A 26,018-nucleotide genomic window follows, 5' to 3' on the forward strand; every position below is an offset into this window, starting at 1 on the left:
GTGGCGCGTGGGGGGGCGGGTGCATCTGGGTGGCTCAGTTGGTTAAGCGTCCAACCGTGGCTCAGGTCATGATCTCGCAGTTCATGAGTTCGAGCCCTGCAACAGGCTCTGGGCTGACAGCTCTGAGCCTGGAGTCGGCTTAAGATTCTGTGTCTCCCTCTCTCTACCCCACCCATGCTCACACTCTGTCTCTGTCTGAAAAATAAACGAACTTTAAAGAAAAAAAAAAAAAGAATGTGAATCATGGGGCACCTGGGTGGGTCAGTCAGTTAAGCGTACAAGTCTTGATTTTGGCTCAGGTCATGATCTCACAGTTTGTTCGAGCCCCACTCTGTGCTGACAGCTTGCTCAGAGCCTGGAGTCTACTTTGGATTCTGTGTCTCCTTCTCTCTCTCTGCCCCTCCCCCAAATGCACTCTATGTCTCTCAAAAATTAATAAATGTAAATTTAAAAAAATTAATTTTTTAATTTTTTAATAAAAAAATAAGAATGTGAACTGTTATGCCCTTTTTTAAAAGACAATCTAGACTTACACTGAAATTAAAAATACATACCCTGCGTCTCAGCCCTTTTACTTCTGAGAGTATGTGTTATAGGTATTATAGCACTGTCGTGTAAAATATATATGACCAAGGATAATTATTACATTATTTGTAGTGAAATGATTTTTAAAAACTATCAGTAGGGGACAGCCAAATGCACTGTGGTACGTCTGAATCATATGGAATATGACATAAATTCAGTGGAGATAACTGAATTTATATCCACCGAGATGAGAGGGACTTCCATGGCATACTAGTAAGTGAAGGAAACAAGTTATAAGAAATATATTTGTAAGATAAATCTTTTTTAAAAGATTTTTCTTTTTTAAAAGATAAAAATCATTCATATGCGTGCACATATTGATACAAACCATTCCGCTTGAGGACAGTAAGAGGGGGTGGATGACTTTTTAAAAAGACTACCTATAATGGAAAATATCGTGTAGACCAAAAGGGTTTAATTCTCGTCTATGAGATTCAAATGGAATGCAAACAATTCTCTTATTTTAGGATGGGACTGGGGACAATTTCTACCTTAGATTTCTATGGATCTAGTGGTGTTAAGAGAAAGGCAAGTAAAAGAGCATCGTATTCATGTGTGAAAAAAGAGGCCTCTCCACTTCCAGCCCTGTGACCTGAGGAAAGTTACTGAAACTTTGTCTGCGTTCTCATTTGCTACATCGTGGACATGATGAAAACTGGGAGTTCAGTAGAACCTCATTTCATCTAACTGCTAGTCCTCAGGGCACAGATCAGAAAACTGAGTCCTGCAGAGAAGCGATGTGCCCATGATCTTGTAATGAATTAGCAGCAGACGTGAACTAAAATATGAGAACCAAGCTTCCTAGATGAGTCTTATTTTCCCTTTGTACTGACACCCTCAAAATGAGCCTAGTGGTAAGCTGGGGGCAACCAGGGAGACTCTAACTGTGGGAGATAAATATTTCTCTGAAGTTTGTACTGCAAGACCATACTTAAATCCTCCTGAAGTTGAGATAAAATAAGGATATTCGCTCTCACAGAGCTGACTCAGTGACTACCTGACTTAATCACTGGTAGGTACTATTAGCGTTTTGAGATAATTTAGTAACAAAATTTAACAAAACACAGTTGTTGCCCTCCTGTACGAGACTAATTTCCATGGCTTAAATGTAATTTCTCTCAAAACCCCCTTGGAAGAGGATACAAGATCCCTCTATTTGACGTATTTCTATGAAACCCTTAAGCTGTGCCTTGAAGTATAATTTCACAATGGTTGTCATTGCTATTAGCCTCCAACTGCCTGAACACATGAAGAGCCTCTGTTTCATTCACCACTGTATCCCAAGCACCTACAGTGATGCTTGGTATATAGGTTGCAAACAATAATTATTTGTTTAATGACTTATCAGTCCTATAAGGTCACTGCTGCATTCCCAATAAATCAGAGGTTTATATATTTGCTTGTCTATTTTTTGACTTTCCTTAACTGCTAACTCAGTTGGACTAAAACACCAATGACCAAATATTCACGTCACTCTCTTCCAAACCCCTCATATTATGTCCAGTAACAGGATTAATATACCAAGAAATACTGGGCACAACACAATAAAAGTTTGTGCTTGATGAGCATGAAAATGAAACAGCTATATATTACACTATTATTAATCTCCTTTCTATGAAAAAACTGCATTGTTGCAATTTTTATTAGCAACAGTAACTGATGACACCTATTTAGTGCTACCCGTAAAGCTCCGGAAGTCAACATCTCATTTAATCCTTTTAATAACCAGGAACCATGCTACAATGGATAAAGTAAAGGTCAGAATAATTAAGTAACCTGCTACTGACTGGCACAGCCAGGATTTCAATTGAGGACTGTTGACTTCACAGTTCATGTTCTTGACTTTAGGTTAAACTACTTCCTTAAAGAAATAAGATACAGTCATCAAAGCATTTAACTACAACTAAAATGGCCCCACTATTCTTTGTATCTCACAAGGTGGAAATTCAAGATAGCTTGCTCATTTTCTCCAAAGGGTCACTGGACGTTTCATTAAGTTAGACAAAACCCAAAAAAGTGTAAACATTTTGCTCTTTTAAAACTAAACATGACACTATTTGTACTCTGAGAAGCGAAGTGCTATTTCTTCACGGAGGACATTTTGGATACAACCTAATTAAAAAATGCCGTACAAACTCACCCACAAAGGCTGCCATCTGAGCTGCTGTTCTTCCTACAGAGTTGACAACATCTGTCTCAGCACCAGCTTCCAACATTACCCACGTGATGTCTTTGTTACCTGACGTTAGAAGGGGACGTATCTGTTAATATTAAGGAAATGCCCAACTGAAAACACCTCCTTCAAATGATCTGTACCCTTTTTCCTCATTTAGTTTTAGGTTTCTATCTTGTGAATATTTTCATTTTCTCTGAAATGTAAATCATAACCAGAGTAAAGAGTAAAATAATACAAAAACCCATATAGAGATTAACCTCATTTTGGGGGAAAAACATCAGGGAATACAAAGATGGTATAGAACTGAGTATCACTTTTTTTTTTAACAAAATGTATTTTTTTTACTGATAACGTATAAAGTGAAAAGAAACAAAAAATATCAACAACAAAGAGTGATAAAATGAAAAATCTCCCCTTAATATCTACTACTAATCCATCCCAATCCTCACATCCACAGGCCCTGGAATAATGATACAACAGGTGACGGTCTATCATTTGCTTTTATTCTATTTGCATTCTATTGCTAATGTAATCATTACAGATATTTTCCTATTATGGACTATACTTAGTGACCAGCATTTTCCATTAATTGCTGCAGGATAGAACAGTTCCTGGAAAACACTGCAGAATCAAAGTTATGCCTATTTTAAAGGCATTTTGCCAGGCTGGCTTCTAGCAGGTTGGGCAGATGTGCATATGCCAAAACAGTGCAGAGAAGTCCCTATGCTGACGCTGGACATGATCACTCTTCCTTAACCTCTGCCAATACAGTGAGTGACAAATGATCATTTATTTTTCCAACTGCATTTCTTTGCTAATTGGTAGAAATATTTTATATCCTTATGGGCCAGCTCTATGTCTTTTGTTCTCTGTTCAATTTTCTGTCCAATTTTCTATTGCAGTACTTGTTTCTATATGATTTATGAGAGCTCCTGCTACATAATGAGATGACCCTTTAAGATATGTAATGAACATTTTCCTCAGTTTTTCATTTGTACTTTATACATTGGTATATTCTCTATTTGGAAATGTTAAGATTATATATAACCAAGTTGGCCAATGTTGTCCTTTTTATATTCTATATTTTCTATATCACACTTAGAAAGGCTTTCCTTCTTTTTTCCCCTTCAAGTTTTTATTTAAATTCAAGCTAGTTAACATACAGTGCAATATTAGTCTCAGGTATAGAATTTGGTGATTCATCACTTCCATACAACACCCAGCGCTCATCACATCAAGGGCATTCCTTAATCCCCATCATCTATTAAACTATCCCCACCCCTTCTCCAGAAATGCTTTCCTCTTCCAGGATTATAAAAATATAGATTACTGTTTTTAAGGTATGAGAGTATTATATCTTCCTTTTCTTAAAAAAACAAAAACAAAAACAAAAACAAAAACACCTACAAATACAGATGACTCCACTTAATTGTAAATATTTCCCAATTGTCTTTATTCACAAATCAGAGTAAGTTTCTAACTGGATCAGCATATTTAGGACATAAATGTCAGTGAAGCAAACAGACAGCTCTAACATAGCAGCTATTTTTTCAAGAGACCAAAGAAGTTTTCATATTACTTCAACATACAAAGATACAGAACGTTAATGGAATTCACTTGAAAGAATAATGATCCAACTCCTTAACTCTACACAAAATATATTGTCCATACAATCAGCTGATTTAAATAAGCAAAGAAACATATCACCAAATTAACTATTTAACATACTTTATACATTAAAACCTTTCAAGAACCAATTCCCACCTTTCCTGTAAGAATTGACCTTAAAATTACTATAATAAAAAAGCATGTAATTTAAAAGTATCTATGTACTTATAAAAATTTTGCATAGGTGACTGACACTGATACATTAGAATAAATTCTAAAACGTCACCAGAAAGTGCAGCAAACATGAGGGCTGTGTATCCATGTTCATGCTGATGACAATTTACATCAGCTCCATGTCGCAGAAGTAATCTGCACATATCAAGTTTTCCTTTATATGCAGCGTGCATTAGAGGAGTCATTCCATTCTGTAACAAAAAGGGAAAAAGTATTAATTATATTTATTTACCTTTTCTCCTATGAACAACTCCTGAAATTAAACTAAAAAGATAAAAGAAACATGAATTAATAAACTCATAAAGTACTTTTATGTTGACTTTCTCACTTGGATCTTTCATAAACTACTGAGGAAAAATAAGAGTTTTGTTATCTGATATGATAATTTTTTATTAGCAAATAGTTTCAAAGAAATTTGCTCAACCTCACATAACCAGTAAAATGGCCAGGGAGGCACAAGAACCTAGATCATCAGGGTTCACATCTCTACCACACATACTTAGCTACTGGAGAAACAAATGAACGAACGGATACAAATGCATAAACATGAAAACAAAAACATCTCAAACAATCAGAATGCCTATCAATGAGAAAGTTGAATAAAGCATGTTGTATCCACTTGTAAATCATAACCACGAAAAGAGTAATCGTGAACCTCTTGACTGCATCTGTATCTAACGAATTGGAGAAATTTCCACGAATTACTGCCAATGAGAAAAACAAGATGCAGGAAATGTATATTATAATAGTATCATTTTTAAAATGACACCCCAAACCACATTTACATTTTGATTATATATATGATTTGATCATATATACAATATAAATATCAAAAAATGATTGGTCATATTCACACTACATTGTTTAGTCTGCATGTTTTGTGCATATCCAGCGAAACATCCAGCCTTATTTGTTCTGAGTATCTGATGCTACGTGGTAGATAAATGAGCAAGGTGTTCTCTAAGTGGATTTTCAAAGCAAACCAGGAAAACTCTTTAAGTGCTGGAATTTCAAAGTTGTTCTGGATGAAGACTTCTCTAAAATGTAGACTCTGAGGGCGCCTGGGTAGCTCAGTTGGTTAAGGTCTGACTTCGGCTCAGGTCATGATCTCACGGTTCGTGGGTTCGAGCCCCGCATCGGGCTCTGTGCTGACAGCTCAGAGCCTGGAGCCTGTTTCAGATTCTGTGTCTCCCTCTCTCTCTCTGCCCCTCCCCCACTCACACTCTGTCTCCCTCTGTCTCAAAAATAAATAAACATTAAAATGTAGAATCTGTTACTGTAGTGAATCTTAGAATGTCAACATAATTTGAATTGTTCTTTATGAGTCCACACTATGATTATGAACACAAACCATCAATATTCTAGAAGTGCTACTGATATAAGGATTATACGAAGGCTGAGACCTTTCAAGGGGCTGTACAAGAGACATCTTAGTAGGAGTAGCCAATGTTTCTTGAGAACAATAAAAAAACTGGTAAGATTATAATGTTAAGACTCCCTTTGTTGGGAGTATCTACAAGGACGAGGTATTTAAAGGTTGGGAGTGGTTCAGGTGTGCATGGGTAATCAGGATTTCACTACACAGAGGCAGCTCTGAGGAAGTGGGGATGAATTATATGGTTATTACCTTTAGAATAAGACAAAAATGCATTCAAAGCAAGACTAGGGTGGTAGCCCCGTAGGATGCTATAACCTAGACATAAGAAGCTAGGTGCAGCCTGGGGGAAAAGAAGGACACAGTACAGGCAGGTAGGCGATTTATCACACAGCAATCCCATTGTATAAGTAAAGGTTATAATATAGTCTGACACCGCAGAACTGCCCCATATATTTAAAATAAATAAATACATAACCCTAAAGCAGCTTTCAACACAGTGTGAAAAGATGTTTAAGAACAAAGGAGATGTGCAAAGTTTTTGAATCTTACATTGCAATTGCAAAGTGTCTTCACTTTTTTTATGTCTGCTTGTGTTTTAACTGTCCTCTCTGCTGATCACTTCTGTCCATTTACCTGACTGCCTTCCTGTTTCCTGATACTCCTTTTCTGCTCTCTCTCTCTCTCTCTCTCCCTTTAAATTTTTCTTTATTTTTGCTCTTTCTTATTTATCATTGGTCTTCGTAACAGGGATTGGTTTTCAGAACTAATCAATGAGAGCTTTTTTTCAAAGAGGTAATGAGCAAACCCAAACATCATTTGCTGTGCAATCTCTGAACCTGTTATCTTTGTCATGTCTGTAACACAGCGTATGCTTTTCCCATATCAGATTTCAGTGCTGGCCTGGATGACCCTAGGTAAGAGAAGCCAAACATGTTAAGTGATAATTTATACTAAGCTTTTCTTTCTTTTTATTAAGGGTTATAATAACTTAGAACAAAAAATTATAAACTTCGAATGCAATGATTACTACGTATTATCTTTACTGAGTGCTTAATATATGTCAGACACAGATTTATGCACTGTGGATAGCAATGAACAAATCCCATGCTCCTCCAGTCTAAGTCCCTGACATTTAAATTTTAGTTGAGGTGATAAGGCAGGGGTAACACAAGTGCTACAGGGAAAGAACATTGAGTAAGAGGCAAACAGAATGCCAGAGAGAAAGAGATTATTATTTTTAAATAAAAGGACAGTTAAGAAATGTCCCTCTAAGGAGGTGGCATTTGAACAAAACCTTCCTGAGGGAGTGAAGACACAAAGAATTTAAATAACTAGGGGAAGACTGCTCCAGGTAAAGGGAATGCAAGTCGGAAACTTTGAGAGCAAAGGGTATTATTGCCTTCAAGGAACACCAAGGAGGCCTAATGTATCTGCAGTTTGCTCACAGAATCTTCAGGAATCTCCTTGTCCTGATTCTCATGCTTCTAAGGTTTTACCATTAAATATGAAAGTGTGTCTAATGTTTTAACATTAAGCAGGATGCTACTGTTTGGGGAAGGTTTCCACAAATCTTTTATCAAGTTACCAAAAAAACCTATTCTATCCTAATCTGTTAAGAGCTTTTACCATCAATGGACACTAAATGTTATCAAAGGTATTATAGCATCCGTTGAGATAATCATAGGTGATTCTCTTTTATTCTGTAATATAATGGATAATATTGAAAGATTCTCTTAAATTGAACCATCCTATCACTTTTGGAGAAACCTTACTTGGTTATTATTTAATTATTATTTTGACATACTACTGGATCAATTTGCTAGTATCTTAGAGTTTTTCTATCTGAGTTATAAACTGAATTGGGCCCAAGGTTTTCTTGGTCTTTTTCCTATTTTGGCATCAGTGTTATGCTAGTCTTATCAAATGAGTTGGGTATCTTCCCATCTTTTTATGAACTGCAATCTGTGTAAAATGAGAAGTCCTTGAACATTTTGGAAAGCATACTCAGGTTTGCAGCTTTAGGAAGTGGTTGGCATTTAAATATATTTACACAAATTTTCCTTAATTATTCTAGTTTTTCTACTTCTATATGAGATGAATATATTCATTTTTATTTTTCTATAAAGTTACTGTTATATGGGTTTTCATATATATTGGCTTCAACACAAAAACATGAAAATTTCCTTTATAACTGCAGTTATACTCTCTCTTACTTTCTTGGTACTTATATACATCATTTTCTGGCTCATACTTTCCAGACTGTGTCTAATATTTTGTTCTTATGCTGAGAACTTTGTTTTTTTTCCTATCCTTTTTAAACAGCTTTATTGAGATACATAATTCACATACCATAAAATTCACCATTTAATACATACAATCAAATAGTTTTCAGTATATTTGCAGGGTTGTGCAAGGATCACCACAATCAATTTTAGGATATTTTTATTTCCCCCACAAGGAACCACCTATCCATTATCAGGGACCACCCCCCCCCCCCCCCCCACACCTCACCACCTTCCTACCCAGCCCTAGGCAGCCACTAATTTACTTTCTGTCCCTATGGATTTGTTATTTTGGACAGCTCCTACAAATGGAATCATAATATTTAGTATTCTGTGACGGGCTTCTTTGACTTGGCAGATGTTTTCAAGGTTCATCCATGTTGTAGCATTTACCAGTCCTTCGCTCCTTTTTATGAAGGACTTTTCCACTGTACGGATATACTACATTTTGTTTATCTGCTCATCAGCTGATGGACATTTGGGTTATTTCTAACTTTGGCTATTAAGAATAATGCTGCTATAAACATTCATGAGCAAGTTTTTGTGTTGACATATGCTTTATTTTTCTTAGGAAAATACACCTAGGATTGCTGGGCCATATGAAAACTCTATGTTTAATCAATGGAGGAACGGTCAACCTGTTTTCTAGACTGTCTGTGCCATTTACCCACCAACAATCAATGAGGATTCCCATTTCTTCACAACCTCACCAATGCTTATTATTATTTATCTTTTTTATTATAGCCATCCCAGCAGGTGTCCCATGGTATCTCACTGCAGTTTTGATTTGCAGTTCCCGGGCAGCTCATACTGAGCATTTTTTCATGTGCACATCGGTCATTTGAGTATCTTTTGGAACAGTATCTATTCAGATCCTTTGTCCAGTTTTTAATAGTGTTATTTGTCTTTTTTACTGTTGAGTTGTAGTTCATAATAGCTTCTAGTTACAATTCCCTTATCAGATAGGATTTGTAGAACCATTCTGTGGGATTATCTTCTCACTGTTTAATGGTATACCTTGAAGCACAAACATTTTTATTTTAATTTTTTTCTTTTGTTGCTTGTGCCTGATGACTTTTTTAAATGTTTATTTATATTTTAATTCATTCATTCACTCCTTTTATTCTCTGAGCATACCCTAATCTTTTAAAACAATTTTTAGTTGAAAGCTCAGAATACCACACAAGTTGAAAGTACAATAAATGCTGCAAAATAATAATAATAATAATAATAATAATAATAATAATAATAGCATTGATGATAAATGTGACAAATGCAAATTTTCCCTGAATATCACTTTGGCCACATACCACAGCTTTTGATAAATAGTAGCTTTTGATAAATGTTCTCAGTTTTAAATAGTAGACAATTCCTACTTCTATTTCTTCTTTTAACCAAGAACTACTGACAGTTAAAATTAATTTTTCAAGTTGCTTTATTATTCAGATCATATTTTTGTTTATTTGTAATGTCTACTACTGCATTAGGTAAACTTTGAAATTAGCTAAAATTTCCTTTATAAGATAGTGTAACACAGACTAATTTTTATCAATGTTCCATATAAAAGAAAATGTACTATTGTTTTTTTTTCTATCTTAGTACACTGTCTGTCAATTAGTTATCCAAATTTTCTTTTCCCTGTACTACTTTTTTTCTACTTAATCTAGTGGTTTGTCAAAGTGTTTCAGCAGTTTTACAAATTTCTCCTTTGAATTCTATCTTTTTCTCTATGAATCTCAAAGTTATAAGCTTTAAAGTGAACACCTAAGGCTAGTATGTTCTTGGTGGATTACTAATTTAATCTATGAGAGTCTTCATCTTTTTAAAAATTTTTAAAATTTTTTGCTTGAAACTTTAATTCGTCTGACAGTAATTTTGCTACCTATGTCTGGAAGGATCAATAAAACCCCTTCCCCTTCTGCACGAGCAAGTGATGTAAACTTTCCAGCACTAGAACCACACTGAATAATCAAGTAGCCACGAGCCACCCAAGGCTAATGGCTGGTATCAGACAGCTCAGAACAGACATCGCCTTCATTGCAGAAAGTTATTTTGGAAAGCAGCTATACTAGAAAGTTGAGGTTAGGTTCAGTTAACTTTCCCTACAAGTAGAATTGCTGTATCAAAAGTATGTACATTTAAAAATGGCACATATTCTAAAATGTTCTCCAGAATGTGATGCCAATTTATACCTAATCCATTAGTATGTAAAAAGTCCAATGTTTCCCACACTTTACAAGAAATAATATGATTTGGTTTCATTTGGACTTATTTGATTATTAATAAAATTCAACATGTTTTTACATGCTTATTTGTATTTTGTAAACTGCCTGCTTACACTTGGTTTAGAGATCAGTATAACTTAATCACAAATGCTAGATAAGAACTCCTACTACTGTATTTTATATATTATCCAGTCTCATAGAAAATAAAACACTTTATTCTGCTTTTTAAATTTTACCTAACCTCGGGCGCCTGGGTGGCTCAGTTGGTTAAGCATCTGACTTTGGTTCAAGTCATGATCTCCAGGTCTGTGGGTTCGAATCTGGCGTCGGGCTCTGTGCTGACAGCTCGGAGCCTGGAGCCTGCTTTGGATTCTGTGTCTCCCTCTCTCTTTGCACCTCCTCCACTCGTACTTTGTTTCTCTCTCAAAAATAAACATTAAAAAAAAATTTAAATTTTACCTCATCCAAACAGTTGACACGGACATTCTTGCTGGCTAACAGTGTTCCTGCTTCTTGAACAGTACCTTTAAAAAAAAGAAAAAAAGAAGACTGAAGAAGAAAATGTAAACTAAAGTTATTTATCATTATAACAGAAAAAATCTAACACCACGGAAACAAATTTTAAAGGGTTATGTGTAAAACTAAAACTAGTCTGGTTAGATTGTTAAGAAACAAAGCATCAACACATAGTATTTTTCCCACAAAGTAATTACCCAGAACAGAGTTATAGTAACTAAAATAGCCCCATCTTGTTTTTACTTCCACTGACCTTAGAGTATATTAAATTGGCCATATTTTCTTTTTGGCAGTGATACAGTAACCACAAAGCATAAATAAGACTCTTAATACTGAAATCTTAAAGGGCATCTAGTCCAGCCCACCATCTAAAGCTTAAATTCCAGTCAATGTAATAACTGGAGTTCAAAATACAGTCAGTATTTATATTCTCTGTCATCACTAGGCCCTGTGAATTGATGGCAACATACTTATAATAGAATTCTTGGTTTAGAAATGCTTAAGTAAACATATCTTTAAAGCCTGGTTCCATATAAAAGTGCTTTTTGGTTAATAATCAGGCTCTCATACTGAAAGTCCTCTAACTTAAACTTGAAGGTTAGTCCTTTGTACATTTGGAAATAAGCCATAATTGGGCCACAACTGTCAGGTTTTTCCAGTCTTCTGTAAGGCATACTGACAGAAGCAAGTAGTTGCAAGAGAGAATGTTGCTATTATCATCATTAATAACAGTCAGCCACTCGTTCTGCCAAAAAATTTCTGGTTTGACAGGGACGAGACAAATGAAATTGAATGTTCTCAGGAAGAAAGGTTGAGATAAGCCTCTCCTCCAGAAAGGACATAAAAGGAGAATCCCACAGTGAGGAGTTATTTCTCTCTTTTAACTGAAAATTACAGTTCAAGAAGATGCTAAATTCGGCTAGTTTTCCAGAGTTAAATGTGGAATGCAGAATAAAGATCAGCCTGCTTCCTTCTCCCTGACCTGCTCTGCAGGCAGGTCATCTGGTTGTCTGACACCAACAGGGGACAGGCAGAGAAATGTCTCTTAGATTGACAGAGAAATAGCTCTGCTGGGGAAATGTGTCAGGCGAATGATCTACAAGTCTCTGGATTACAACAGCAGCTACCTCGTAAACAGTGCATTTTTCCCACCCTGGACTCCATCTGAGGACAGTTAGTACTACTGGATGAGGGGCTACAGAATGAGTGAGGAAGGCCTTCAAGCACGTGAGCAAGTTCTACATGGGACATTAGCCATACCTGGGCTTCTCATCAGAGACTTTCTGCCACATCTTTAGAAAGGAATTAAACCAGAACAAAAACTCCGGCACCCTAATTTCACTTAAGAAAGATGCTTCAATTGATTTCCATTAGCCAGTGAAAAATAATTGAAATTATTTTCCATCTGATCAGGAGATGTTTGCTCAGTAAATGGAGAGCACCATAGGGACTGTGAGCCTGTCAAAGCATGCTACATGTTAGGGGGAATCTGGGGATTATGGCTCACGTGAGAGAACAGGTCAATAATTGTATAAAATGCTTAGCCCAGTGGCCAACAATCTAAGTTATATCTGGCCTGTCAGTGAGAAATTTAAAATAAGTAAATAAAAGATGAGGTATACACACACATATCACTGAGTACCAGTTAGCCTTCTGAAATGCAAGGAATGGGATGAAAAATTTTTTTCAAACTGTTTGGGCTTCCAGATTTTGGAAAATAGATGAGCAAAATACCCCAAGAGGAAAACCTTGTGATGATTTCTAATTTGATCTTCCTTACTTAACAACATCAGCAGGAAAATATAGAAGGTCTGGAATATACTTTAAATATGCACCATTGATTGTTCTTTCATTATACTTCAATATCGTTGGTGAAATACACCTTATTGTCCAAGACTATTACATAACCCCTTTTATGCAAACAGTGAAAAAAAAAAAAAAAAAGTAGTAAATACATTCCTTTCTTGTTAAGTACCAAACAAGATAAGTGATTGAAGATCTTCTGGTTTATACTCTTAAAGGAAGACTTTATTTATTTTGAAATAGTGCTTCCTCAGTGCTTAACAAAAAAGATATCAGAACTTAGAAAAACGGGCCAATCTACACCTAATATAAGCCCATTAAATGTGCTTCTGTGATTTCAATTTTCTCTTCTTCAAAGTTGTAAAATGGATGCCATCATTAACTGAAATATATAAATGGTATATACCAAACAGCTTCCCGGTTTTATCTGGAACTTCTTCTGGGTGTTCTAACAAATAGGTAACCTGTAAATGACCTACCAAGTGAATTCACTTGAAGAAGAAATTGTTCTAAAGGTGTCCAGAAGCAACACGCAGTACTCTCTGGATTTTAAGTCTCACTTGCAGTCTGCTTAACTTCTAGAGGGCAGTGACAGGCCTAAAACGGATACTCAAAAATGTGCTGAGTTTATTTGAGATTGGCCCACATGGCAGGTCACACTTGGCTGAAAATTTATTGTCAGTTCCAAGTACTAGTGCTGACTAATCTAGTACTTCTCCAGGTTGAGAAATGTATCAAAGGGAAAACATAGACAAAAGCAAAAACATTAAGAATGCTAGCAGCCCACTTAAAAAAAAAAATGATTCTTACGAGTACAAACATAAACTTTGTTTATGAACTCTATTCAACTATAAACCAAAAGTTATTTCTCAAATTAAATGCACACAAAACTATGGAATCAGTAACATTTAAAACTAAAATTAATTTAACTTGACAGATGATAATGTTTTGTTGAAATTAAATTGCCTCTAGAAGTGAATATGGTAAGGACTGCTGTGGTATTGGTATCATTTTTTGTTTGGTCTGTTTTCAACTCCAGCGTATTTCTAGCACTACGGGCCAAATGATCTCTCTGTTCTGTCACTTATTCCCTGTGTGACACTGGACAAGTTATCCAACTTGTCGATTCATTTACCGTAATAACAGACAACACAAACAGCATTTTAAATGCTTTACAGACGCTAAGTCGTTGCATTCTTCTAGCAATGTTGTGGGGTAGGTACCATGTAGAACCAGAAGCTCAGAAAAAGCAATGTGTCCAAGGCCACATCACCAGCAAATGATTGTGGTAGGATTCCTAGCTCATGATGCCTCGGTGGATCAGTCAGTTAAGCGTCGGACTTTGTTCGGCTCAGGTCATGATCTCGCAGTTTGTGAGTTCAAGCCCCAGGTCTGGCTCTGTGCTGACAGCTCAGCGCCTGGAGCCTGCTTGGGATTCTGTGTCTCCGCCTCTCTCTCTGCCCCTCCCCAACTCACACACTGTGTGTGTGTGTGTGTGTGTGTGTGTGTGTGTGTGTGAAAAATAAATAACAAAATAATAACAGTTCCTAGCTCATCAAGGTTAAATGGATCAACACTTGTAAAGTGCTAAGAATTACGCTAGCTCATACCAACATTCAATAAAGGCTGACTATAGTTGGTATTTTCTCGTATCTCCCATTATTTTTCTTTGAGAGTACAGAGATGTCCCATGGACCTTCCCTTGATAAGAATGCATCACAGACTAAGTCCATCTCAGTTATTCTCATGGGTTGGGCCAATGAAATTGGTGAACCACATTGTCTGTGAACCAATGCAACTTGACGCTCCATTTGGGCCCAGAAACATCACAGCACTAACCAGACTAAACTTAATTAGTTATCTTTCATACCACCTTTAAAATAAAAACTGGTGTACACCTAGGAATATGTTCCAAGGATTCCACCCCCTCCCCACCCGCCCCTTCCAGAAACCCACCTTACAAAACTGTTAATTTGTTTACACTTTTGAAAAACTGATAGCTCTGTTTAAAAGCAGAATGTGCATCCCTGGTGGATTTTGAGTGGATCCTGTTTCCTTTTGCCTACCAAAGTACCTGGCACACAGCTGGGGCTTACATGTTTGCTGACTGGAATCCCAGAGCCTCAGGAAAAACAGAAAGAGTGCAGTGTCAAAAAGGTCGGCCAGGACCATGCAGAAGAAACATTAAAAGCAGCAACTACAGGACACACAGTTCTAGGCAAAGAACTCTTGTCATGATGAATGTAGATGTGACTGACTTGAAATTGTTGACATCAGATGAGGTGGGATCCGTTCATCAGCACCTGTTGGGTTCAAATCCGATTTTTCTTTTACATTTAGACTTGCCTTGTCAGCATGAAAAATAAATCTGCCATGGTCTCTGGGGGATCCAGATTTGACCCTGGCTGCTTAACAGAAACAAGACTGGACACTGGGAAGTCTTTATGCTGTCGTAAGTGGCCTCTCTGCCATTCCAGGTCAGATGTGGCTATCTCACTCTTGAGCTTCAATCAACCACATTAACTATATCCGCAGTCCCATGCATCCCCATCCCGAGCCGTGACCGTGCAGGAGAAGCCACGAAGTCACACTCTTGTCACCTGCCGGGTAACGGAACTCAGCAGGGAGCTCCTCTGGGGCGTCCACTCGGGAACTGAGGGCTTCAGGCGCGTCCCCGCGGCCTGCATCTCCCGCCCCAGCACCCGGAGCGGCGGAAGTGGGACAGGCGTTGGGGGAGTGGAAGGGAAAGCACAGAAGAACTCGCTGAGAAGATCCATGCTGTGCTAAGTGCGCCGACGGCCGTGGACGCCTAGGCAACCTCTTCGCTTCCCTGCGGGTTCCTGCGGGGGCCGGGAGCTTCTGGAAGGAAGCCGGGGAGGCCAGGATGTAGAACCCTCAATGAAGCGATTTACCGACCTACTTCTGTGCCCTTATAAAGAACCCTTCTTAGGAGCTCCCTCCACCCCCCAGGCGGGGGCGGGGACAGCTAAAGGATCCAGATCTTTCGGCCTCCGGAAGTCGAAACGGCCCTTTAGACACCCTTCTAAGAACCTGAGGCCACTGTTGCCCGGACTGACGGTGGTCAAAATCACCTTGAGAGTTTTGAAGAATGTGCATCCAGGGACCCACACACCGAGGTCGCTCATTACAATGTGAGCTGGGGCCTGGAAACGTGTATGTTTCCAACAGCTGATTTGGGAGACGGACCTCTGCAACCTCAGCTGGAGTCCCAGCAGTGCTTCCCGCTCCGCTCCTCTCCGCCCACGCAACCGGTCCGAGACCATGCAGAGAAACGCTATTTCAAACCGGTGCGAGGCAGCCAACCTCGCTGAAAAGCAGCGGAGGGTCAGTCCGGCCAGGGGCGCCTCCAGGGCTCCGCCACTCCCCCAGACCAGGCAGGCAGCGCCCGGTCGCAGCCCAGCACCCATACCTTTCCCGATGACTTCCAGCAGCTCCTTTTCCTCCTGGGTCAGCTCGCCTTTCGTTATATGAACCATTGCTCCCGCCAGCTTGAAGATGATTCTGTTTCTTTGAAAGTATTAAGAAGAAACGATATGTGTGCGCGCGTCAGGAACGCCAGCCGCACTGGGGCAGCTCGAAACCCAGGACCCCGAATAGCCAACCACGGAAGCGTTCGAATTCTCTCCTCCCTCCTACCGGCGGGCGAGCAGCGGGCGAGCAGCGGGCGAGCTCGGGCGAGCTGAGCGGTCGGTCGCTGCTAGCCCAGCGACAGTCACCGCCCCCTGCGCGTCATTGGCCGGGCCGGGAGGAGGAGCTACAGGAGGCAGCAGCGAGAGGCTCCCATTGGAGCAGCCGGGCCAGGAAAAACCCAACGGAGAAAATCAGAGGGGGAGATGAAACTCCTCTTCCACGTTCCCCACCCCCATACTGCCGCCATGTTCACATATTTAGACATACGCAACATTTAAATTCTCTTTTCAGATGATATTTGTCCGGCCGCGGCTGCTCGGGGCGTACAGACCTCCCTGTCTGTCTCTGTAAGCCCCCACCATTTTCCCGGGAGTGGTGCAGCCCGGGCCGGGGGCGGGCTGGGAGGCGGGGCGGCGCGGGAGGCGGGGCTGCGCCGGGCTCCGTGGGTCGATGTCAATGTGTCTGTCCTTCACTCCTCCATTGTCTGCCGCCGCCACTGCCGCGGGTGCCACCGCCGCTGCCGGGATCGCCGCAGCCTGCAGCCTCGCGCGTCGCCGCTACCTCCTCGGACAGGTGAGAAGCAACCCGGGTGGGACACGGGAAGCCGGGAGGGCTGCGGGAACCGCGGGCGCCGCCCCGCCGGGGGGCTTCCATCCGGGCCGGAGCTGGCGGGGAGGAAGCATGTGCCTGCTGGGGCGGCTTCCTGCCCCCGGGTGGGCAAGCCTGCCCTCCACCCGACTGCCATCGCATATATCGCATATCCGCACCCGGGACTGAAGACTCGCCGCTCGCCCCATTTGGCCGCCCCGGGAGACCCTGGGACAGGGAGCCGGCGGGGGCGGGCCACGCGGTGAGAAGCGGCGGGTGCTTACGGTCTCGTGCGTGGCACGGCCAGATGCGGCTCCCCAGAGGCCGGCGCTGGGGCTTTGGGCTAGGGGCGGGATGGCGAGGAGAGCTCCCCAGTACGCGCGAGGGGGACGCATCGTGAGAATAGTGTCTGAAGAAGATAGTTCTCTTCTGGCAAGCCTTAACACCCTCCCCCCTACTCGTCCCCCCCCCCCCCCCCCCCCCAACACACACACTACTTGTCATCTCCTCTGGCCTCTGTGGAAGCTGTGGAAGAAAACCGGATCTGATCGCCCTGTGGTGCCGGTTAAGGATGTTTGGAAGCAATTTACACTTAAACTAATACTTCGTTTATGAGAGACGGCCTGGGGGAAGGGGGGAAGGAAGGGCCTCTGCTCTGCCAGAGTTCCCAGTCTTTGTAACTCTGATCTTGAGATTTATGGAAATAGGGAGGGGAGGGGAAGGGGGCGGAGATTAAATTGGTGTTGCTGCCTATATATAGCCTTAGATTAGCCTCTTAATCCAACCTTCATTCAACTGTAATATGTTGCCTCGAGCTTTGAGCTACCACCGTAGGTAGCTAGGGGGTAAATAGAAGTGTGTACCACCTCCTGTGGCTCAGAAGCAAGACTTGCTTGCTAATTCGAAGTCAGTCATTCCTCCAGGGCGCGCATCCGTAACATATTTATGGCATCATTGAAAGCTTCTTTTAGAAATTAGTGTTTACGTGTCACTGTTGTTTCTCTGCGGACTAGTATTGATGTTTCTTCCTAGACCCATCTGCTTCAAAGAGAAATATTTGAATAATTATCTAGACCTTTTTTTGTTAAGCATCCCTACCACCGCGCTTTCTCCCCACAGTGCCATATATGAAATGAAATTCATTTTCCTCTGGCCATATGCCTTTGATCTTTTTCTTTTTTTATATTTTATTTTATTTTATTTTATTTTATTTTATTTTATTTTATTTTATTTTTGAAGCATTCACTAACGCTTCTGAAATCCTGGAAGATGTTCATCATTATTTCTTGCATTTAACAAAATCTTTTCTAAACTCCAGCTGTTTTCTTTTTAAGGCTTCATCTTTGCATGCTGGGGCAGATCTGAGCCCTAACATCTCACATGAAAATACTTTGAAATTATTCATCTCAGTGTATAACAAAGAAACTGTTGTTTGATGATGCTTTAATAATGATGTGGCTGTTCAAACAACAAGTAGTAAGGCTTTTGAGAGTGACCAATCTTTTGTAACACTTAAAATGCTGTTACTGCCACAGTTACAATTTATTTAGAACATAGTATCATGCAGAAGAAACCCACAAACCTAAGGAAATGCTTGCAGAGGAGCCTCCCCCAACTGGTGACAACATCTTACAGTGGATGTGTGTCCAAAATTGGGTACTTCATTGCCAGTATTTCCATGTCTTATGCCAAATTGGGGCCATGGTTACTTGAAGGTCACACCTGTTTGTCGCCCTGAGGTTGTCAGTTCCTCAAGGATAACAACTTATTACCTATTTTCTTGGTGTTTTATGGCATCTGATTGGTATTTAGGCCTCTGAATACATGACTTCAGTAAATTTAGAGTCAATGCCATTTAAAGACAAAAACTAACATCTACCAAGAAATACAGATAAATAGTATGTTGTTTAAGTTCCTAGAAACAGATAATGTAATGGATAGCGTTCATTGGATGGATTACATTAATCATTTTGTACAGAATAAATATTTAATGTAGGAATAAGATTAGCTAATGAGCACACCTTAAACTAGACCAAGGAACTTTTCTTGTACTAAGAAAGTATTCATGTCAAACAAGTTTCATTAATAATAAAACAGTGACCACCCACTTGGGGAGTATTTAGTTTGTTTCAGATATTCTAGCAGATGCTTTGTATAGGATTATCTTAACTATTGTTACAGTGACCCAGGAATTAGCCAGTATTATCTGTATTCGGCAGATGAGAGGACAGAAACTAGAAGAACTTAATTAATTTGCCCACGGCCCCACAGTTAGGGAGTGCCAGAGCCAGAACTGGAACCCAGATCTGTCTCCAGAACTTTTTTTCCTACTATTTTCTGCCTATGTGGCTGGCAGTAAGGGGAAGGGGGAAATTATACATTCTTTCAACTAGCTAGTAGATAACAGATTCATGTAGTTCAGTATACCAAAGTAGAAGTCTCCTTCCTACCTCTTTTCCTAGTCCTTTCTTCATGACCTATAACCATTGGTATCTGTTTCTCTCATATCCTTACTGAAATATTTTATATGCTTGTAACTTAGATGTATATTCCCACTTTGGACAGAAATTGAAGCATACAATACACTGTTCCACACTGCATAATAAAGTTTGCATGATGCTTTGGTCTCTCTTCTGTTTCTTTCATCACCTTTTTAAAAATAATGTTTTCTAAAATGTCTGATATTTTGGGGTCTCCTCCTCTCTTTTCTGTTAGTGCCACCCTAGACCTCTCCTGGCCTGTCCACAGTGGATTGCTACATAGCCTGCTTCTCTCTCCTCTTACTCCATCCAGCTAGTAGTTCAAGGCACCACCAGTTCAATAAACCTTGAGCACCATCATCCACCCAAGGATGAAACATATACTCTGTAAAGACCCAGTTGGTCCACTTAAAACGTGTCAATAGCTTTTCACTGGCCATAGAACAGAGGCCCAGTTCTTGCTTGCTAGTTCCAACTTCTGGTCCCAGCCGGCATTTCCAGTCAGCCAGCCCCTCCCACACACTCAGAGGTCACCACACTGCTGGTTCCCTCACATGCCAGTAATTTCCACCCCTTTGTTCCTGCTTTTCTCTTCCTGGAATGCCCTCCCTTCCCTCACCGCTAAGTCTCTTGTCTCCTCCTCATATCTGCTGGACCGCTCAACTTTTGAAATACTACTTACATGTAAATTCTCTCTGGCTTTCGTGATCACCTCATCCACTGAGGGCATCAGAGATGATAATAAACACATTTCTTCGTGCCCCTCAGCTAGGGGAATGAGTAAAATCTTTACACGGGAGTTGCTGGTACCATTATTGGCATTCTTGAATTCTCACCTATCTTCTTGTGAGCCCCAGTGCTCCCCCACCCCCCATCATCGCCGCTTCATCTGGATCCCCATGAAAATACCTGAAGCAGGTACCCTTCTCATGACGTTGTATTATAGTTCTTATTAATCTGTTTGACCCCTTCTCCTTCTCAACTTTGAATTAACGAGGACTAATTTACCCTTGTTTCTCAAAATCCATAATCCAGTGTCTGGCACCTAGTATATGCTCAGTGCTTGCCGAATTGAGTTCAGTTGCATCTCTAAGTTATTTTAGGTGGATTTGTTTACCTACTTGACTAATCCCTCCTGGCATCATGAGGTGATGTGGCACTGAACACACCTGCCATCACCAAGGGCTGAAGTTCTTTAAATGTTTGGGTGTCGAGCTTCTTGACATTCTGATTGATGAATGCTGTCAACCGAGAAAAAAAAAATGTTGATATGCACGTGGTTACAGATTTTGCATACCATTCCTGGATTTTCCAATTAAAAGAACTATTGTGGTTGTATTTTTTTTAAAAAATCCCTTATCTTTAGAGATAAGTACTGAATTATTTAAGGAGGGAATGTTATGACATCTGAAACTTGCTTCAGTGTAATTCTGTGACCATGGGGGACAGGGACTGAGAGTAAGAATATTAATGAGAAAACTGGTTAACAATTGAAGCGGGTGATGTATGCAGTGACTTCATTATACTGTTCTCTCTACTTTGGGGTGTGTTTGAAATTTTCCATAATGAAGTTTTTTAAAAGGAGAAGTTGGAAGTATTATAGTTTCTAAAAATTGTCATTGTTGAACAAAACAGAAGACTAATATGAATGCAAATATTCTTTCTCTATACTTGGAGTTCAGCTTATGCAGTTACTCGTTTCCATGTTCAAACAGTTACACCTCAGTTTGCAAAGGACCGTCTTGCAAACAATGCATTTCCATAAACTATTCACCTCACATTTTAACTTCTCCACAAAACTCAAAGGCAGGTGGCATTACTCAATGCTTGTGTCACAGGCTTATGAATATCGTACCGAAAGCTAATTTTCATCCTTTTTGGAAAATGACAAAGTAATTTGCAGATAAGTCTGAACGAGGGGTGCAGATACATTTAATTTAACCAAAAAAAGCAAGCTGTGAATGAAGCAGAGACACTGATTTCTTCTATGTCTCATAAACCGTTTCCGAAAAAGAAGGGTCAAACTGTCATGAGTGGCATTGTTCGGAGAAGTGTACTCATGTAAGCTTTTAAGGGCCACACTCAGAACATGTGCCCGCAAGACTTCTACTCAGCATTTGCTTATTTTCATACGTACACTTCCCTGGATATTTGCAACTTTATAACTTGTGTTTCCTGACCTTTAGGTTTCTTTTATTATGTTATGGACTTTTTAAATGTTGATGTTTCCCAAAGTCAACAAGGAAATTTGTTGTATGTATGATTTTTAAAACGTCTTCCCAGACTTTGAGGATTTTAAAGAAGTTTTAATGAAGCTTCAAAGCCAAGTCTTCACACTGTCTAAGGGCAATGTAGCCAATCCAGTATCACGGCCAGATATTGTTGAAGCATACATTAGTATATGGTCAACGCATATTTATATGAACTGTATCACTGTGGAATTTAAACCTCTCGGCCGGTGCGTCTTATCAGAGTATAACAAAACTCCACGAATGAAAAGTAGAAAGCTATTTCAGCCTCAGAAGGAAAAAGTTAGTATTTACTTTCCCAATTAATAATTTAGGGAAGAAAATTGGCAGTTTTGTCTCTTGTCACTTGTCTATTGTGGGATTGTGTTAAACCCAGAAGACAAAGCAGCCCTTTAAATTACATTGATCACCCTCTGAGCAGAAGAATCTCTTCCTGGTCTGTTGATTGTGGAGTAAAGCAGGCCCATTAAGTAGCCTCTTCTGATCTGGTAGGAAATGATTATGGATGGTCTCTGGGAGACAGCCAAGCACAACCATAGCCCTGGGAATTGGAGAAAACCATGGCTCCAGCTTCCGGGATGAGATGTATTTTCCAAGGTAATCTTCCTTGCTTGCAGTTTCTTCATATATATATATACCAAACTTGCAGGGTGACTTTGAGGATGCCCTGTACTGTAAAATGTTATAAAAAAACAAGTTGTTATTTTTAGGGTCAATCCTGTCTATTTACAGTTGAGAAGAACACAATTACAGGCCTAGTTGAGGAAACATTTCAGTGTAAAATTGTATTGGCATTAGTTTTGCTATATGCTCATCTTCCTAGATTTGGGAAGATAAAAATTATTTTTAAAGAGAGACTCAAAAAATATGCCAATAATTATATCTCATTAATAAGAAAGATCTTGGTGTGCATCTGGTATGACCAATGAGTCACAGAGATTAAGACATGAGGGGCGACTGGGTGGCTCAGTCAGTCAAATGTCGGACTCTTGGTTTCAGCTCAGGTCATGATCTCACAGTTTGTGAGTTCAAGCCCTGCGTGTGTGTGTTTCTCTCTCTCTCTCTCTCTCTCTCTCTCTCTCTCTCTCTGTCTCTCAGTAAATAAATAAGCTTAAAAAAGAAAGGAATAAGACATGATCTTTATCTTCAAGAGGCTTGTGCTGTCCTCCAGGAGATAGATCAGCCCCTGAACCAATAGGGACTGAATGATGAAATTATCCTAAAGCTCTGTTCTGCTTATGTCAGCTCATAGGTTTGCTTAGGTTCTGCTTATGTCAGCTCCTACCTTTGAGAGCCCTTTGTGGGTTTGAGTGGCTTCTCTGGTGGTGCCTGCCAATCTTCCAGCTCTACTTGGAACAATGTTGTTACTCCTCTACCCACCCACCGGCTTCCTGCTCCTAGAATGCCTTCCTCCACCCATTTCTGCATATCAAATTTACTCAAATCCTTCTCAGCTCAAATGACCCCACCTCCCCACAGCCTTCTCCAATCCCCAACCAGAGCAGTACAGACACAAAGGTGAATTCCAGAAAGGGTGGAGCTCAGTGGGAGGGCTAATTCCTGGAGAAAGTGAGATTTTGAACCAAGTCTGGAAGGGCTGATGAATTTGGCAAACCAGAAAATGGACAGCATTCCAGGGAGGACAACCCCCAAGAAAAACAATTACATAAAATATTATAACATCATAAATATTTATAAAATAAATATTGGCTGCAGTTTTTCAGCCAACTATACTGGAGCTAGCAGTGATTTCATTCAAAGGTATGTTTTCCTCAATATGTCTACTTTTTAAGATCATGAAAGTAGTAGATTATATTTTAAAGCACACTTTGATCGTATGTTCTTGCTCTCGAGTAGTTTATAAAATGTGACATCACATGTTTAAGACTACATCCAAAAGTACAAACCACTATCTTCAGCATTGGTGGTAGCAGGAAGCTGATAATAGACATGAAAACAAACAATGGAAAAGAAAATGCCACCTATTGGAATATTTTGTCCTTGATTACAATATGCTTTGAAATTTTCCAAAATAACTAAAATATAAATACCTAGAAAATAAGCAGGAAATTCTTTCTGAAGTTTAGTTTTTAAATATTTCTGAATCTCTGATCCATGGAATTCTTCAAATCTATACCTTAAAGGAATTTTAGGAGTTTTTATTCTCTCACTTTGACTTCTTTCCAGTTGGACTGTTCTGATCTATTTTTTTCCTACTTTTATTCAGTGGATTAGAGATGTTGCTGAAACAGTTAAACCTGAGAGATAAAGCAGGGATGTAATAATCAGATTAATGTGAACCATTTTAATGCAGGATTGTGGTTGTCATTAAGAGTTTCTGCAGTATCTTCCCTTTGCATCTACTAGGGAATAAAACACATGACTTAGAATAATTTCTGATTTTGTAATATAACATGCACTGATGTGAGCAGAGTATGCGCAAAAGTACTTCTCATTCTTAGCTCACTCTGATGTTGATGCTGATGCCATGGGTCTCTTCAGCAAGTGTATTTTTGGGGCAGTTAAATGCCAAATGGAATGATTTGGCTTATGTTGAGCAAAGTGTTTGAAAGATTTAGAATTATATTTTGTCTATTCATATTTCAAATTTTATGTTAGATGAAGACTTTCAAAAAACAATGGTTAGATGTACTATTATCTTTGAGGACTTTTAAATAAATATCAAGAAAACCACCAGGCAGAGGTGAGTAATCAGAAGGAATACAAACTGTTACACACTGCAGAGAATATATCATAAGCCACTGTTGGGTGAGCAGTTTTAGAATATTCTGCTGTCCTCCTGTTCTTGTTCATTTGCACAGAGGACCTTACTTCTTTTCAAACTACGACAGCTTCCTGGATTTTTTTTTTTTTTTTTTTTTTTTTTTGTGATCGTTTCTAAGAAAAACAAATGGCACGTGTTTTTCTCAGTACACGAGGTAATAGAATGAGGTTATTATAAACAGGAAGGAGAACCCCACGTTGCACGGACAGAGGAAATTGCTGCCTAGGGGAAAGGTGTCTGGCTTTGGTATTGAGGAGTGTGAAGATTGTGCTTTTGTTAGAGGTGAGCCTCTGCAGGAAACAATGTGATAACCAGCTCCTGTGATACTAGAAACCATTGTGCCATAAATTTCTTATTTACATGTCTCTCAGAAGCAGGACTTTTGTTAAATCCTCTCACTAAAGATACATGTTTCCGTAACGGAACTCCGTGGAAAACCACTTGGCATTGGGGGAGGTAGCCTGTGCCAGTTCAATTTATCCAAGTGCTGAACTAGCCTTGAAAATTAATATTTATGCTTTACTCTATCTAATTCTAAACCATAAAGTCTATGAGGCAAATAATGAAAAAACTGCCTTCGAGTATCATGTAAATAATTGCCCTAGCCCATGCTACAACTTTGGTTGGCTTTTTGGAAAGTGCACTGAATGGAAACCGGGTTGATCAGTTTCTGGCCCTGACTGGTCCCTGTATGAAGCCCCTGATGGGAAGGCATTTTTTGCTTTTTATCTCTGCTTTATCACCAATGTTAGAATGGAATGCATGACCTCAAGCAAGTGGTTTGACACATCAGCGCGTTATCGGATTGTTAGATGAAGATCTGGGTTTTGGGTCCCTGGTTTTCAAAGGGTTCTATGCTTCATGGCTATCACTTGTAAGTTAAAAAGTAAAAAAAAAAAAAAAAAAAAAAAAAAACAAAAAACATGGCACTTAGGTGGCTCAGTTGGTTAAGCATCCGACTCTTTGTTTCAGCTCAGGTCATGATCTCATGGTTTTGTGAGTTTGAGCCCTGTCTTGGGCTCTCTGCTGTCACCGCGGAGCTTTAGGGTTCTCTCTCTCTCTCTCTCTCTCTCTCTCTCTCTCTCTCTGCCCCTCTCCTACTCATGATGTCTCTGTCTCTCTCAAATCCATAAACTTAAAAAAAAAAAGTAAAACATATTGTTAAAACATTAATAAACACAACCACAACTCAAATGCATCATGGGATTATTTTAACATACTGGAAACTATTAATTCTTGTTAACTCGCACTCCCCAGGTTTTTGTGCAGTGCTTGGGTTAAACCTCCACTTGGTAGAAAACTAGCACTGTGCAATCTGTCTGATTAACCCCTGTTGAATTCCTGTTGACTAGTACCAGTCATATGTTTGATAAATAAATACAAACAAGCTATTCTCTTTATGTTTGAACCTTAAAAAAAAAAAAAATGTACTTGAGAATTTATAGGTCTGTGCTACTT

The 26,018-nt window shown here is 39.5% G+C and overlaps 2 protein-coding genes across 4 annotated transcripts in view; one reads left to right on the forward strand and one right to left on the reverse strand.

Moving 5' to 3' along the window:
- Window positions 1–16,618, reverse strand: part of ANKMY2 (ankyrin repeat and MYND domain containing 2) — a 37,217-nt gene extending 20,599 nt beyond the window's left edge. Inside the window, exons 1-4 of one of the 3 annotated variants that reach the window (XM_019443512.2) lie at window positions 16,238–16,618; window positions 10,948–11,012; window positions 4,656–4,794; window positions 2,726–2,824 (exon numbers count right to left, since the gene is read on the reverse strand). In XM_019443512.2, coding sequence (XP_019299057.1) covers window positions 2,726–2,824; window positions 4,656–4,794; window positions 10,948–11,012; window positions 16,238–16,304 — 370 coding nt within the window. In that variant the 5' untranslated portion in view covers window positions 16,305–16,618. Of the gene's footprint in view, window positions 1–2,725; window positions 2,825–4,655; window positions 4,795–10,947; window positions 11,013–14,903; window positions 15,710–16,237 lie in introns of those variants that run through there. The other 2 variants (XM_053898475.1, XM_053898474.1) reach the window with 2 other exon arrangements.
- Window positions 16,619–16,896: 278 nt separating this feature from the next.
- The window catches only part of BZW2 (basic leucine zipper and W2 domains 2), a 62,522-nt gene continuing 53,400 nt past the window's right edge, over window positions 16,897–26,018 (forward strand). Inside the window, exon 1 of the mRNA XM_019443515.2 lies at window positions 16,897–17,031. The gene's annotated coding sequence lies outside the window, so the exon portion shown is untranslated. The remainder of the gene's footprint in view (window positions 17,032–26,018) is intronic.

The sequence above is a fragment of the Panthera pardus genome, unplaced genomic scaffold, assembly GCF_024362965.1.
Source record: "Panthera pardus isolate Hobbes unplaced genomic scaffold, ASM2436296v1 HiC_scaffold_8, whole genome shotgun sequence".
In the NCBI taxonomy this organism is placed as follows: Eukaryota; Metazoa; Chordata; class Mammalia; order Carnivora; family Felidae; genus Panthera; species Panthera pardus.